At 35.1% G+C, this 16,200-nt stretch overlaps 1 protein-coding gene across 2 annotated transcripts in view; it reads right to left on the bottom strand.

Moving 5' to 3' along the window:
* Nucleotides 1-626: 626 nt before the first annotated feature.
* LOC130636585 (laminin subunit alpha-like) overlaps nt 627-16,200 on the bottom strand; it is a 44,247-nt gene continuing 28,673 nt past the window's right edge. The window contains exons 37-53 of one of the 2 annotated variants that reach the window (XM_057446347.1): nt 15,826-15,942; nt 15,165-15,461; nt 14,465-14,687; nt 13,082-13,167; nt 11,647-12,242; nt 10,766-11,021; nt 9,706-10,220; nt 8,693-8,807; nt 7,900-8,037; nt 7,282-7,433; nt 6,842-7,000; nt 5,637-6,746; nt 5,054-5,271; nt 4,188-4,318; nt 3,215-3,377; nt 2,048-2,389; nt 627-1,737 (exon numbers count right to left, since the gene is read on the bottom strand). In XM_057446347.1, the coding sequence (XP_057302330.1) occupies nt 1,601-1,737; nt 2,048-2,389; nt 3,215-3,377; nt 4,188-4,318; nt 5,054-5,271; nt 5,637-6,746; nt 6,842-7,000; nt 7,282-7,433; nt 7,900-8,037; nt 8,693-8,807; nt 9,706-10,220; nt 10,766-11,021; nt 11,647-12,242; nt 13,082-13,167; nt 14,465-14,687; nt 15,165-15,461; nt 15,826-15,942 (4,755 nt within the window). In that variant the 3' untranslated portion in view covers nt 627-1,600. The remainder of the gene's footprint in view (nt 1,738-2,047; nt 2,390-3,214; nt 3,378-4,187; nt 4,319-5,053; nt 5,272-5,636; nt 6,747-6,841; nt 7,001-7,281; nt 7,434-7,899; nt 8,038-8,692; nt 8,808-9,705; nt 10,221-10,765; nt 11,022-11,646; nt 12,243-13,081; nt 13,168-14,464; nt 14,688-15,164; nt 15,462-15,825; nt 15,943-16,200) is intronic. The other variant, XM_057446348.1, reaches the window with a different exon arrangement.

Below are 16,200 nucleotides of genomic sequence, written 5' to 3'. Positions count from 1 at the left end.
TTTTTCATTTCATTATCTTCTGTGTTATGTAATAGTGCATTTCACTTCCCAAATGTGTTTCACCTATGTGTTAGTCAAAGAAAAATTGGCGTGGATTTGATTTGGCCATTGCATGATTTTAATTCTTATTATGGACTGAATTCGGTGAATCGAGTTATAAATAACAAAAAAGCCCTTGCAGGATAAAATATTTCGAATTTTAGTTGCCTATTGACATTAGAACGTTTTGACAATCGTGCTCAAAAACGTAAAACGGTGTAAACACGTATTTATTAGTAAGAACAACTTTTAAGCTTAAAAATGATCATTGCAAGTGGATACAATTTGCGATACAATACGTCACGAAATTGTTAGGCTATCGCGTTACTTTTTTCGTGGCAACTGGTGTTTTATAAACATCAAAAGAATGTTGATGATTTTTCTTGATCTTCCTATGTTTGATAGAAGTATCGATGGTAACATGAATCTAAACTTGCCTAACAATGTAGAACTTTTACGTTGTAAGTTTTGTCTAGATTGTTCGGTTACTTCTTTTTACTGCTGTAAATATGACAGCCGCAGTGTCAAGGTCGTGTAAGGTGTGTTTTATTCGTTCAAATATATGATAGAATCCTCCTACAGATTAAATTAGATGGAAAAATGCCAATTTATACTGTTCCGTTTAAATTGATCGTGTACTGTCGCGTCAACAAAGATTAAATGGGATGTATGTTAGCAATAAAGCATGTCACGAAGCAGGAAACAACATTGCTGAGAATGAAAGGTTGGCAGAAAATGTAAAGAAATGCCACTTTAATTTGCGCTAAATGGACATTTCTTTTTCTCTTTTGAGTGTTCATTATAAGTAAAACACAGCACAAAAAAACACTGCAAATTTCTCTTAATTTTTAGTGGCTTTTTGGGAATTGCCCATTAAAAACACTATTTTTATATAGTCGCAATTAACTTTTGCATAACTTTCCGACCTTAAATATAATTTTATCTTTTATCACAACACTGCTGGTTTTAAAAAACGCAGGCGCTCATCCCTCCATCACAAAGTAGGCCTAAATTCCATAAAAATATTTAGCCGTTAATAGGAAAAGCGACAATTTTTGTACTCTTGAATTAAGAGGAGCAATAAAAGATGGCTGCACTATTTCTACAACAACCCATCGCCAGGTATCATTGTTTTTTTCGGAACAATATAATGACATTAATGGAAATAAGTTATTGACAAGTCGTTGTTCTTCATAGATTTACACATATAAAATTGATGCAAAAATAAATTATATTTATAAAAATATAAATATTACGCAACTAACATTTATTAAAATATAGTATGTAAAAATAAAAAGCAAAAATAAAATAAAAAGAGATGTAAAAATGCAGGATGTAAAAAATTATATTTCTGAATCTGAAATTGCTTAACAAGAATTTTGCAAACTTCGAAATTGCTCGAGTTTCAGCCCAAGTGCCATTTAAAATTTCAGCTTGATTAAGACAAAAATACAAATTTAGTCGCAAAGCAAATCAAAAACGTTACAAATTTTTTTTAAAAAAATGCTCTAAAATTAAAGCAGATAATATTCGTATTAGGCGCTAAAAGAGCTAAAAGGAATCAAACTATATCCGCACAACCACGCATAGCTGCACCGAAAACGGTTACTTCCGAATCGAAATTGATAGATTTATCGTTGACTTTGATGGCCGTGATACATCCGGAAAATGTGTTGTAATTTCGCGGATGAGACGATGCTAAGCATAAACAACAAGCCAATGAAATTTATTGATTTACTGATACAAGGAATGCAAAATTTAGACATTCCCTAAGAATACACAAAGTCAGGCAAAGCTAATGGCTCTGGATGGCTATGAAAAGCATGAGTTCATTTGTGTACGGAGGAATTCGATGAGCATATCAGTAAACTATAGAATCAACCATTTTTAATTTTAACACTTTCAGGAAAACATTTTAAGAAATTCCTTCTAAGAAATGATTATTCATTTGTACCGTTAAATATCGAATACATTGTTACAGACCGAATAAAACAAATATTTCACTCACCAGGAATTCCACCAAAATATAACGGCGACTTAGTATCGGCCGACGTCGAACTCTTTCCTGTCGTAAACGTCGCTGTCACGCCGTCCACAGTTAACGTCAATTTCTTTGAAACCTTCTCTAAGAGTATACTATGAAATTGACCATTGCAAATTGAGAAAGCCGGATCTACGGTTACCGCAAACTTTCCTCCGCCATTATTGCAATCAGCTGTTATTTTTCCGTCATTCTCGATAAATAAAGACAACCAATCGCCACCACCAAACGCATAAAAGATGTAACCGGTCTTGTTCCGTGACCGGACGTCTAAAGCAATCTTAAAATTCTGACCAATTCTAAAGGTTTCTAAAATAGAAAGATAAAATTGTTTGCACCGTGAAGACGCAATAACATGGAAGACCTCTCATTCAGTTATTTACATTTTGAGGTTCCTGATATACATTATATCAGTTTTTATTTCCTCAATTGATGGAAGTAACTGACGTCATCTCCAGCGTGTGCAACTAGTGACTACATGAGACTAAAACGGAACCAATTTCCCAAGGTCAGCCTAAGCATTTCGGAATTGACAAGTTGATGACGTCATCAGAAGCCTATAAATCCCAATATCTCCTTAACTGTTTCTGAAAAACAGGGTCCTATATATTTTTTTATCAGCTTTTCAGGCTCAACACAAAAGAAGTATCGGTCAAAGCAATTTTGAGAAAAGATTTTGATACATGGCCGGTCATTGCTGGCGACTTCAAAATATTCAATTTCATTGCTCTTCTACCTAAATGGGTTTTTCCATGGGCATGACATCTAGTCCCTATTACTTTAGCCATTGCTTGTTTACCGGCAAAAACCAGGTCATGCTAGACCACACACAAAATCTTCTAGCCATAAATAGCAAATGCGATATACTTTTATCAACTTTATGAATACCAAATCAGCAAGGTTGGCTAAAATTGTGTAAAATCCCTAATGTTCCCTGACGTCATGTCAAAATGGTTCATGAAAAATTTTCCCATCAAAAGTGCCCAACCCAATACGAAGTTGTTTAAGGTAGAAAAATCCACCCCCATCACCCAATATTTAATACCCCAAAAAAACATACCATAAATAGGGTGGAAGCTCGCTAAAATTTGCCCTCAATCCAGATACGTATAGACAATATAATATAGTACTTACTGTGCTTAGCAAGGTATCCACCTTCTTCACCAACAGATACTGCATCTGTGATACTCAATCCATCGTATGCATCTGTCACGCCCTTCTTTAAGGCGGGTACGAGGGCTTCATCAAACAACTTAAATCCTCTCATACCACCTTTCAAAGGTACAAGGCTTGATTTCTAGAACAAAAGAACGTGATACAGACAACGGTCATTGCAACAAGAAAGAATTGTTTTGGTGCGGAATATCAAGATCACCTAAAGTTACTTTATAAAACAAATTTTCTAAAAAAAAAGAAGCTTCTTTCAGCATTTTGCTAATGATACTAACGTGTTCTTATTATTATTACTATCATTTACCAAGGATAGCCTCTTCAGTTCCTAATAGAACTGTTATCAAGGAGAGTCCTAGTGCATGTAAAGCTTTCTATTTGAGCTAACAGCCAAGATGTAACTCTATTCTCACTCTGAACGTTAAGCAAAAAAGGATCAATTCACACTTTTATAGTCTCTGGCATGACTAAGTCGGGTTTTAACCCAAGACCTTTCGCACTGGAGGCGAACGCTTTACCACAAGCCAGCCAGTCGCTGTTAATGTCTTAAAGTTTTCTTTGCAACAACTTAGAAACAAAGAAAAAAAAAGAATTCCAGGAGATTTTAGAAGAAATCAAATTTAGGGTCCAATTTGTAAGTTATATAGAAAATTTCCATTAAGAACAAAATTTTCGGCAGAAAATGTTTGGGCCAAAAAAAAATTGGTGGAAAAATTAGCGGACACAAAAAAAAGTTCAATGCAGTTTTTATTGATTTTCTGATTACCCTATTTATAATTTCTATACACTGGTCCTTTTTTAAAAAAATTAGAAAAACCAAAATTTTCGGACATATTTCGGACGGACAAAAAAAAAGTTCTTGTGTCCGAAAATTTTCGTTCCTAAGAAGGTGTGGCATTCCTGGCAGGAGAAAAAATGAATCAAAAGTTAAACTTACAGGTATACGTCTCGAAAGAATTTCTTCAGTAGGAGCTCCACCAAAAAATATACGATTGATACCATTCACCCCTGTTGCACCACCAAGTGATGCTTTCGTTTCAATTAATTTGTCGTCAACCGTCAAAAAACCTAAAATAAACAACACAGATTAGTAAAGACACAAAAACTCGAGAGGGATTTCACTATTTTCGCTTACTTATGCTGAAAGAAAACTTGGCATTAAATCCTGGCCAGTTATTGTCCATCGCTTGTTATTTTAGTCAATTCACCATTCACAACTCATGCACGTACAAAAAGACAATGCAAATACAAGCAACTGGCTCAGCTTTGACAGTACATTGTACAGTAATCTTCCTATATATAAAGCACAAAGGATGGTCTGAAAGACGGAATTCGGAATTATTTGGGCTATTCTTCGTGCGTTATATTCATAACATAACAGCTGGTAATGGCTTTCGAAATATTTATTAATCTTTAATTTATACTAACTACTGATAAGTTGCTTTATTTTGTCAATATTCACTGGTTAGTAGCATCTAAAACTCGAGCCAAAGTTTCCTACAGACATGTATCTTAAGGATAACTCACAAATCAAAAAAGTACACGCAAAAAATCAATTCAACGTTTGGATTTTAACTCCGTCTCCCTTCCTCCCTGAGACGCCAAAAAGGAAATTGATTCCTTTTTAAGTTCAAAATATTTTCAATTCAGCGAAAAAACGATATTTTACGATAACACATATTTAGATGTCAAAGAATTTAATGTGCGATTTTGGATTTGTAAACCACCCCTAAGAATCCTATAGGACACACTAAACGGCTTATCACTTATCAAACGTGTTTCATATCAGCTTAAATTCCTTACCTTCTTTCTTCGCACGTCTCGTGGTCACTTTGTGCCATTTTCCATCGTTGTATGTCGTCTTACTAGTGATCACCATAGCACCAGTACCAGCATTGAATAAATATGTTATCTTGCCGTTGTTCAAACATACAGCCTCGTAATCATACTGGGTCTTCATGTTGACTGTAAGCAGTATACCATCAGGTTCCAATGTGTAGAAGTTGAACTCATATTGAGACCTATTGATAAGAGATGATTGTATTGAACATGAAGCTAAGGATAGGTAAAAATTACACGAAATAGTTAAGAAACCCTGAATGGAAGTAAAAATAAATAAATAAATATATATTTTTGTAATTACATCAATATTCGAGGAAAGAAGTAAAAAAAGTAACTAAATTATAATTCCACTATAATGTCTAGTCACCTTGTATTAAAATGTAAATATCAGATGCAAAAGTACAAGAAAGACTCGAATATGGTTTGACCTTTATAATAATAAGTCGATTCTATTTTATCACTTTTACTTTGGTCAAAACTTATAAAACAAAAAAACAACAACAAATAAACAAATAAATAAAAAAAATGAAGAGAGTTTTCCTACTTTGAAGCAAGCTTTCCCGTTTGTACAACAAACTCTACGAAGCTCTCAGTATTCATGCCGAAACCAATAGCATCCAGTAACGGCGTAAGTCTCGATTTACATGTTGGCTTTGGCGCTGCAGTAGTTGATGGAAGTAGTTCAATCACAGTGGTACTGCTAAACTGCACAGTTGTAGTATTCGGGTTGGTTATGGATTTTCCCGTGGTTGACGTGGAAACGACTGTTGTTGTTGCATTTATAGTGGCGACAGACGTAGAGAGTGAGTTAGTTGTGTTTCTCAAAACTGTTGATGACGTAGAGGCGGTAGCGTTATTTGTTGCCTTAGTTATGGATGGCGTCGATGTCAAAAGATCGGCTTGCGTCGTGTTAGGTCTCGCTGTTATTGTTGTCGTTTCGTTGACGGTAGGTGAGGTTAAAGTCGTATCCAAGGTTGTGTTTATAGCCGGTTTAGTAGTTCTAGTTGTTTCAGGAGTTGTGGTTTCTTCAAATGTAGTTGCTTGTAGTGTTGTCGTCGTTAGCAGCTGTGTTGTGGTTACTGTTGTTGATGAAGTGGTCGTTGTTATTGGAGCGTCGGTCGATGTTGTTGGTGGTGTAGTCGCTGTAGTTGAGGCAGCAGTTGTTATTATCGAAGGGGCGGTTGTTGTGATTGGGACAGCAGTCGATGTTGTTGGTGGAGTAGTCGTAGTTGGGGCTGCGGTCATTGTTTTTGAAGGAGCGGTCGTTGTAGTTGTTGAAGTAGCGGTCGTTGTTGTTGTTGAAGTAGCGGTCGTTGTTATTGGGACAGCGGTCGTTGTAGATAGGGCATCGGTCGTTTTTTTTTGTGAAGTAGTTGTTGTTGACAAAGTGGTCGTTTTCGAGGGGGCTGATGTTATTGCGATAGGTGCAGTGGTGTCTTTTTGAATTAACTTCGTACTAAATTTTGGTGCAGTGGTCGATAAGTTTGCACCAGGTGTCTGGGTAGAGATAGGCTTTATGGGTCCAGGCGAAGGAAAGGTGGTTGGGGGCATCGTGGTCGGTACGTTCGGTGGTTCCAGCGGTATGGGAGCAATCAATGTCAAGCTACCGACAACAGTTTCATTATATAACTCAGCATTAGACAAATCTACTTCCCTGCGAAACAAATCATGAAAAAAAACAACGTTAAAACATTGCATAAAACATTCCCTTGTTTCACGAAGGTGAAGACTACAATGTGACATACTTACATTTCCGAACAATACACCTGACGAATGTTTCCCACAAAACCATTCGATTCAACACCTCTTCCACCAAGTGACATGGAATTGTTAAAAACCACCTCAGGTTGTAGCAAACTCGCCTTTGTTCGAACGTACTCTTTGTCCGTGCCAAGGTAGAGAAGATTGCTAGAAAAAAGGTATTTAGTTGAATTCAATGTTGGTTTATATTATCTCATACAACTTATAGACATTTTGTCGCGGATTTAATTTGGCGGTGAGGCGAAAAAATTTTGTTTGGCGTCTATTTAATTTGGTGGTGTATCACACGTCAGATAGTTCAAGGTTGATTTTCCAACAAGTTTTCAACAATACTAGATTTTTACCAGTCATTAATAGGTTAGAGATGCAATTAAAATCTGTATCACTGCCAATTTCTAGTGCTAGCTATACACAATGCTCACACACACCTGATTTCTTCGACATATAACGACAGGGCATGCCACTGTCCGTCAGAGAAACCACTCATAACGTTCGTTGTCAATGTCGCACTTGGTTCGCCGTTTATTACCAAATTTGCTTTGATCTGCCCATCCACCAACGAAATTTGAAGCGACGAATCCTACAAAACACAATGAAAATTTTGACAACAAATTAACAAGGAGAATCAACTTTAAAAAAAAATGCACTTCGCGAATATTAATTTTTATGAATCAGTAGTGTTACAATCTTCGCGAAGCTTTTTTTAACGCGAATGAATAATTCTGAGATTTTACACGAACCTTGCACAATTTACGCAATTCTTATTTATTTTGAGAAAAAGTAGCCGTTAGTCCTAAAGGATGGCCAATTATTTTTATGTACTTCCAAAACACAAAAATTTACTGTGAAAAACTAGAAAACAAATATTATTTCAGAAATTTCGAGAGAGTTTTTTGCGTATATTAATTTTGCGAATTACACTTTTCTGGAATTTTCGCGTTGACAAATCGCGAATATAGACAAAATTCGCGGAAATTAATCAACTTATTTAAGTGCAGTGATAATAGAGTAAACAAAAAATAAATAAAAAGTAAATAACAAATCACCTTCTCCTGAGCGTAGAATAACATGCCATCTTTTTCGTAGGTTTGGAAACTAAAACCAAACGGCGTGCTTGGCCGTAAATCACATGCAGGCACAGTGAGGTAGGATGAAGATGTTGGAAACGAAGCTGAATGACCAATCTGTAAAAGCAGAGAAAATCAATGAAGATTACAAGCAAAAACAAGTGTAAAGTACAAACGAAAATTCCTTCAAATTGTTTCACGAATTTTCTTCAGCACAACCAAACCAATTTCTTATAATAATACAGAGTCTGTAGCCGAAAATCTTATGTCTCAAACGTTAAATATTCTGACGTTACGGCGCGACGTCAAAATCACTCTTTTAACGTCAATATCCTAATTTAAGTTAATGAAGCTCTTACAGTGCACTTAAAACTTCGAGACCAAATAACTTGGAAACGAGGTGGTCGACAGGTATACAAATTTCAAAAAATTTCAAAAAAGCTTTAAGCTCTGCACAATAGAGGCAACGTGAAAACAAGGCTCTAATTTTATTTGTGAAATTCAAATGACGATTTTTTTTTATCCTGCCTCAGTGGATTTTTCCACGGGCTTTATCGACTAGTATATATATTGGAAGGGGGGTGCCTTTCTTGCAGAATATCTGATAAAGTATAGCATAAACAGGGTTAACCCCGTAGGATTGTATAAAAGATTGACATAAACAGAGTTCTTAATGAATTATTCCTGTACAAATAAACGCCGTCTTTATTTCATTTTTTATTTCCACAGAAATACAGCATTTGTTATTTGACTATATCCCCGCTATACTTACAGGTGGTTTGTATCCTTGTCTGTAGTTAGTAAACGTAAGAACACCATTCATGTTCACACTTCCTTTAACAGTAGTGCTACCAACACAGCCAATGAACCCCTTTGTTGTGATGTTGCTATGGTAACAAAAGAAAATTGGATCTGATTGGCTGGGTTTGAGTTATTCCGGAGTGTACTTATATATACAAGGAAAGAAAAATAAGCGGCCGTCCGAACTGATATAATGGTATTTCACATTTTCTTATAATAGAAAAAAAAAGTTTTAAAATCTCAAACTAATACCGCAATTAAAACAAAAAGGTTATTGTTAATATGATATGGTAAAATACCACGCCCCTCTCGACCCTCAAAAAAAAAGGAAGAAGTTAAAAGTACGGTCTCTGATTGTCATGTGGAGTGAGATTATCAGCTTGGGTAAGCTATGCGGTGAAACCTCCCATAGCGGACTCTATCGGGAAAAAAATGACATCCGCTATAGAAGTGTTTACTATAAAGTGCCTGCTACATAGAGATTTGATTATGAGGGTCCGTTGTAGAGAGGTGTCCGCAATAAAGGTTTCACTGTATTTTTTATTTGTCGCAAGATTAGAAAAAATTATCGCAAAAAAAAAACTCGTAATTTTCAATAATTATCGAGCTTTCAAATGCAAACATAAATTCCCGATAAATACCCTTTTACCAAATTGATTTTTTTTAAAAATTTTAGACATGTGAAAAGGCTGATTTGGTGTATCAATGTTACGGTCAAAATCTTCTTAATTTTTGACTTGTAATATTAAGCTTCTGTTTTAAGCAGTGGTTAATTAGTGCAAAATTAAAAAATCTGTTGTAACAGGTTGTTTGTTTGCTGTATGAATCTAAAGATTTCACATTTTATCAAGTTCCAGGTGAGGATTTCAAAAATCACATTTATTTTGTTTCACAAAGTTGAGAAAATAGTAGTGGTACATCAAATAAAACTAATTCAGTAAAGGTGTATTCCTTTTCTCATTTCCATTGGCTATAATAACTTACGGATTAGGGAGGTATCCCCTCATTGGTGTACCACCAACGTAAACTTCTGTGACACGATGTTTGGAATGTGCAACGTCTTTCGAAAGATCAATCTCATCCATTCTGTCTCCCTTCTTTGTCGTGTCAAGCCAAAAGCGAACGAACTTTTTCGTTCTCGCTTTCATTAAAAGTTGATGTCTCTTTCCATCATTCACCAAACCTCCTTTGGTGTGAACGACTCGTTGAAATCCGTTACCATAGTCGAATTTGCTCACGAGGTAGCCATCTTGGATTTCCAAAGCATAGAAACTAACAACAGAGTCCTGGCTAGTTGCTCCCCCTATAGTTTTGGGTGGGTCCATGGCAAGAAAGATCAACCCATCCTTCTCCAGCGTGGAAAACTCGATAACGACTTTTTGAAGAACGTACGATGACGGGTTGAGGTAGAGCTGTACAAAACCGTTGCCGTCAAAACAATACACTCCAGTGTCCACAGGACGAGAACCACGTACTGCTCCATCGATATTTTTCACGCTCTACCAAAAAAGTAAATAAATAGAAATGATGATAATATAATATGGATAAACGCAGAGAAAGCACAAAGTACAATTAAATTTTTCGATTATCAACAATAAACAACATAAAAAAAGAATACATTTAATACCAATAAAACCTATAGATAACTTGCCAATGTTTACAAAAGTTAAAAAGTTTGCGGCCTTTTTGCACATGCACAAGCATTTCTGTAGGCAGAAAATATAAACAACAGAGCACAATAATCAAAGAAATCCATCCAAAAATGAAATGAAACTAGAAGAATAAAGTTAAAATTTAATTCCAGTTCCTCTTGGATCTTATGCTACCCCAAAAATGCTATCCCAGTTCTGAGGTCCGTAATGCGTAAGGTATCTCTACTTTCATTTAAATTATAATTCCTACATGATCTCCTTGTTTATAAACACTACATTCGTAGGTATCTATTAGTCGGGTTTTTTCTATTTTTCCTTTTTGAGTGCTAACATAAGGAGTGACACAGAGGAAAGTGAATAAAGTATACAAAGGCGTGGTTTTATTATAGTACCTTCCAATCCCAAAGACCTAACAATTCATCGTTAAAGGTCACTTGGTCCATCATACCATTGTAGTCTCTTCCTGACTCAAAAGCAGAAACAGGTATAGCTTCACCATCTGGTATACTGCCTACGTACACACGACTGTTCCTACCAAGGTTAAGCAATGGCGACACAATGTTGGTGTCTTTGATGACGGTTAAACTGTTGACATCAACTGCTTTGTCGTCAACATTGGCGACTGTAAGATTAGCAAAACCAAAGTTTCTAAATAAGAACATTCCTTTGTTATATCATCATACTCTGATAGTCGAAAAACACATCAAAAATAGTCAGTGTTTTTAATTGCGTGGTGAAACATTGCTTTCCCATCCTTTTTTATTTACAATTGTAAGAAAATTGATGGCAATTTGAGGAGGTATTTTACAGTCTAATAAAAAAAATCATGTAGAAAAAAATATTTTAATTTTGATTTTCTTTTTGTTGTTGTTGTTGTTATCCAACATACAATAAATGGAAGGCTGGAAGTGTGTAATGGAAAATCACATTTTTAGAAGAGGATTGAAAAAAATTAAGTTTCTTGCCGCGTAGTATAAAACTCATTTGGTTATTTTTTATAATTTGCATGAAGACACTTGTAAATATTTCAAAATAAACAGGAAAGCTCTATGCAATGAAAATTTTCAGAAAATTAATGTATATTGAATACTTTTTTAGAAATAAGAGAAAACACAAGAATTTTGTTTTGCTGAGAAGATTTGAGGTGCATTGAGGTGGATATTTACTTCATAGAAAATTTCATGAGTTTTAAAGACGGATGGGAATTCTGAGTAAGGACAAGCCAACAACTTTCGCCCAGTAGTTATCAGTCTTCAAGGCAATACAACCTTACCTTATTGCAACCACCTTGTAAAGGGTGTCTGCATATCTTATTCTTTTCTCTTCAATCTTCTTTGGGTTGACAACTGATATAACAGGACCTGTATTTAACTTAAATCTAAACACAACTCGACTATTCAAAATCTCCAGCGATATAAATCCATTGTTTGCAGCCTCGCTTGTGGCTTGACGTCGTCGTCTGCCGGTTGATTCACCCTCATTTCCAATAAAGAAAAGTGGGCCATCTCCTTCGCTGGAAAATACTAAAGATATTTTATTGTAGATTGATGGATCATGAGCCGCTTTAGGTGTATCTAGGATTACTTCGGAACTGGAATTAATTTCCATAGCAACAGGCATGTGATCAGCGATGCTGCGTGCATTGTCTATCAAGTATTTGACATAGTCAATATTGTTGGTGATATTGTTTTTCAGTATCTCGTCAATAGCATCGTGCTGTTGGTTGACCTCTTGGATGGTAGCATTTAAATTTGGGATGGTTTCTTCAATTGCCGTCACATTGTCTGCCACTTTTTTGATCAGATCATTCAAATTTGAAATGTCATTCTTCAGATCTTTGATTGTTTCTTTGTCTCCTGTTAATTGCTCCTTTGAAATAAAAAAATTGAAAACATTCACATGGCATTGTTTCAATTGTGGAACGTACAAATACATTCGAATAATATTGTTCTATTAGCTTTTTTTTTATAAGTAACACCTTATGAGCAACACGAGATTGGAAAATATTTATACAAAACGAAGCAACTTGTAAGTAATGGCCTGGAGTGAGTAAATAAGAAAAAAAAGGTAAACAAAAGGGATGAAAAAAAAACAGCTAAAGTTTCATGAGACCACAAACGTGAGTCAAACCAAAATTCGATTGGTTGAACTAGCAACTGAGCAAGCAAATACGAAAATTTGGTCTTCTCTGTAAAATGCAGAAACTTAAGAAACATTGAGCCTTTGTCGAATATTTGTGTTGCTTATAAAAAGACGTGTATAGAAAGTTCTAAATTTCATACGACTACAAACGTGATTTAGACGGAAGTTCGATTGGTCAATCAGCAATTTGGTCTTCTCTGTAAAATACCAAAGCTTTAGCAAGATTGAAACACAAATTTTGTATTTCTGATAAAAAAAGACGTGTAAAGAAAGTTCTGGTATACATTTTGATAGAAAAAACCTCTCATATATAAGATATATTTTGCTTTTTGCATTATCTCTTAAGAAAGGAGTGTTGTATAGTTTGGACCAATCTGGTGCAAGGCTACCCTATTTTGACTGACACCTTCAAATTTCCATCCTTGAGAAAAGCAAAAATCTGTTGCCATACTTTACAGACAACAGAAGCCAGACAATCTGTATGTGACATTAGTTTAAATAGACAGCAACAGAAACAGCACTAATAAAACAAATTCATACAAAAAGAAGAAAACTTATTTACTTACAGTAGTTCTATTCACCAATTTCTGGCCATCTTGCGCAACCTTGTCACTGGCCATTGCTTTGCTCGAAACATTTTTTGCTTTAGCTCCTATAAAATAGAAACTTGCGACTATGTATCCTCGCCAATATGATAATAATAACGAAATAAAATGTCTTCCACATATTCAGTCACTTAAAGTTATTTCTGTACTCCACATTTACTATCCATGAACTCCTGTCAAAGTTTTGCACCCATATTGTATTGTTTTCCACAGAAATCATTCACTTTAAGCAATTCTTATTAAACTCAAAAGTCGTATTTTTGCTGAATATAGTTTCAGTACTACGCACTTGTAAAATTGTACAAAAAACACAAGGCAGTTATTAAAGAGAAACGTTATTAAATCCCCGTTGACACGAGAAAATTTTTTCAGGCGATGGTAACAAATTTATGCTAATTGCTAGCGCCTAAAAATGTTAACTTGAGTCGCCAGTGCAGGTTTGTGTTGCTCACTACATTTATTTGTTACTCACAGTATGCTTTTGTTACCAGTAACCATATACAAAATCAAATCGATTTGATTTTGTATTTTGTTACTGGTAACAAAAAAATGTTGTAGGTAACAAAAAAAAAAACTGATAACAAAAAACTTTTTGGCTACTTTCCGCAGCAATTCTAAGTCAACATTTTTGTATTCAGCCAATCAGAAGGCATTAATTATACCGAATTCTTTCTTTGTTGTGATGGAAATGATACCTGTTGCACAGATGTGTGGCGACACATTAAATTTTTTGGATGACTTTAACAAAATTAAATTTGTTACTATCGCCTGAAAATATTGTCTCGTGTCCCCGTGGCTTAGCAAAAAATATGGTGCGTAAAATAGAGGTTAAAGACGACCCTCACAGTACTACGCCGCACAAAGAGCACTTTTGTTTCGCGTTAACATTCTCAGACATGATTGGTGAATCACACATGATATGCTGTGCGGAAATATTTTTATTCTGAATTTTAACAGCGGTCGACTAAGCAGGAGATATTACGTAAAGAATCTTTTAAAAGAAATCAACAGCCTATCGTTAAAAGAATGTAAATAAACAAAAACCTCTGCACACCCTTTCAATATAAAGCAAAGTTAATTTACGAACAAAAAAACATGGAATCGTGCTTCGAAAAAGCAAAGAAATATGGATATATATATTTTAAACTGCTGACTTAGCAAATTAGATAGTTAAAGAAATTTTTATATGCTCTACCAAAAGTCTACCGATCGGTCATACAATATTAAGTACATAACACAGCTGTTGGGACACCTTCAGAGGTTTCTTGTTTCTAGTTGCTTTTGCACTAGCTCTTTTTCATCAGGCACTCTCTTTTACACATTGCGTATTTAAAAAACACTTACCAACTTCCTTCTCTTTGTTAAAAATTGTAAATTCATCATTCACTTCATCAATACGTCCCTGTATGATTTCCCGTAATCCTCTCAACTCAGCAACTTTTAATTTGATACCACTCAGTGAAACTTTGATGGACTTCTTTACATCGTCTGAAAGTTGATCAGCGGCTGCACTGACAGACTTGCTTTTATTTTTTGATTCCATGGCATTATCTTTTGCTGCGATGGCCTAGTATGGTAATTTGTATAAATTAATATATTTTTTATTAGCTAGATGCTGAAATTAATTTGCGCGCATTTAAAGTCTAAATTTCGAAAGTAAAAATGAATGCCAGAAAAGGAAAAAAAGGGTGTCCTTTTAATCTAATATTTTTTCTTGGTCCACTATAACAACAGTTCTGAGACATCATTTTTCGTCCTTTTGATGAAGATATTCTTATATTAAAGAACCCTAATTTACTTTTTACAAATCGAAACACGTTGACAAAAAAGTGACATCGACAAATTGTAAATTATTAAATCAATAAGTCAAGGTCAATTACAGTAAGCTCCGAAAAAACATTGCAGATAGGATGCGTGAGTTATCTCAGCGATGCTTGTTATTTAAATTCTAGTTTGCTGCATGTTCAAAACGCATGAAACGCACCGTATTATGTCAGTAGTTAACAATGAAAAATTTGTTTTACAGGAAGCAAATATTATTCACCTTTTGATTTGCCACATGCACAGTTGCATTTGACATTCTAGCTGATGCAAGAGCTTCGTAAATAGCATCAACAATATCGCCATACACCTTTGCTGCACGAATCGCTGCAGCTGCGAATTGTTTTGTATCCTGCAAGAGCATTTTCAACTCATCGGCAAGTTCTCTCAACTTCATAGCATGCTTCACAGAGTCGGCTACCGGTTGTTTGCTCATATCAAGGTCAAACCGAAGCCTTTCTACATAATCTCTTAGCTCCACCATGAATTGTCCAAGAGATCCTGTCTTGTTCCCAAGTAACTAGAAACAAAAAATCCCATATTTCAAAACCCAGAAGGTTTTAAATCTTTGTTTTGTAGTGTACTGATAATATGCAAACTAAAATCGTCCATCCTTTTATCTATTCTAGTTTAAAACTTCAGCTATAAGAAGTCCTTAACAATTTAACAAATCACACTAAAGTCTTATGTCCATTGGACTGCATTTTTCTTTATAGCGCAAAAAGGTTACGTGTTGTTTGTTAGCGCGGGCGCACTTTGACAAAATAAGTTACCATGCGCTAACTAAAACTCCTTTTTTCGGCTACAGCAGAAAATGCTGCTAAACAAAAACGACTTTAACTGAAAGTGAGCATTTAAACATGCATTTCAAGCTAGGTTTTAACCTGAAAAGTGTCTTTGGCTATAGCAAGTGCCTCCTCTGCCATTTCAAGAATAGATCTCGCGTCAAGTAATATGACGTCATTCCGTTTGTTGATTTTCTCGGCTTCAGCTATAACAGACTACAAAAAAAATCAAAAAAAGTTAGTTATTCATAAAGTTCAATATTTGTTCACAAAAACATGAAAACCCAACCGCAACAAAAAATGCCCTAAGTTGTGACAGGCTTTGCTGGGGGTTAATTTAAATACATGTAAGGGATACGATATCCTTAAAAAATTCAACAAATTAGATCTCAAACAAAAAAGTTGTTATGGCAACAAAATGGAAAAAAAAATATCCTACATTTCCTAGGTTTTCCTAAGCTTAACTCGTTCCCT

This window comes from Hydractinia symbiolongicarpus, chromosome 3, assembly GCF_029227915.1.
Source record: "Hydractinia symbiolongicarpus strain clone_291-10 chromosome 3, HSymV2.1, whole genome shotgun sequence".
Classification (NCBI taxonomy): Eukaryota; Metazoa; Cnidaria; class Hydrozoa; order Anthoathecata; family Hydractiniidae; genus Hydractinia; species Hydractinia symbiolongicarpus.
Note: the sequence above shows the minus strand (reverse complement) of the source record. Positions and strands in the feature narration are given on the sequence as shown.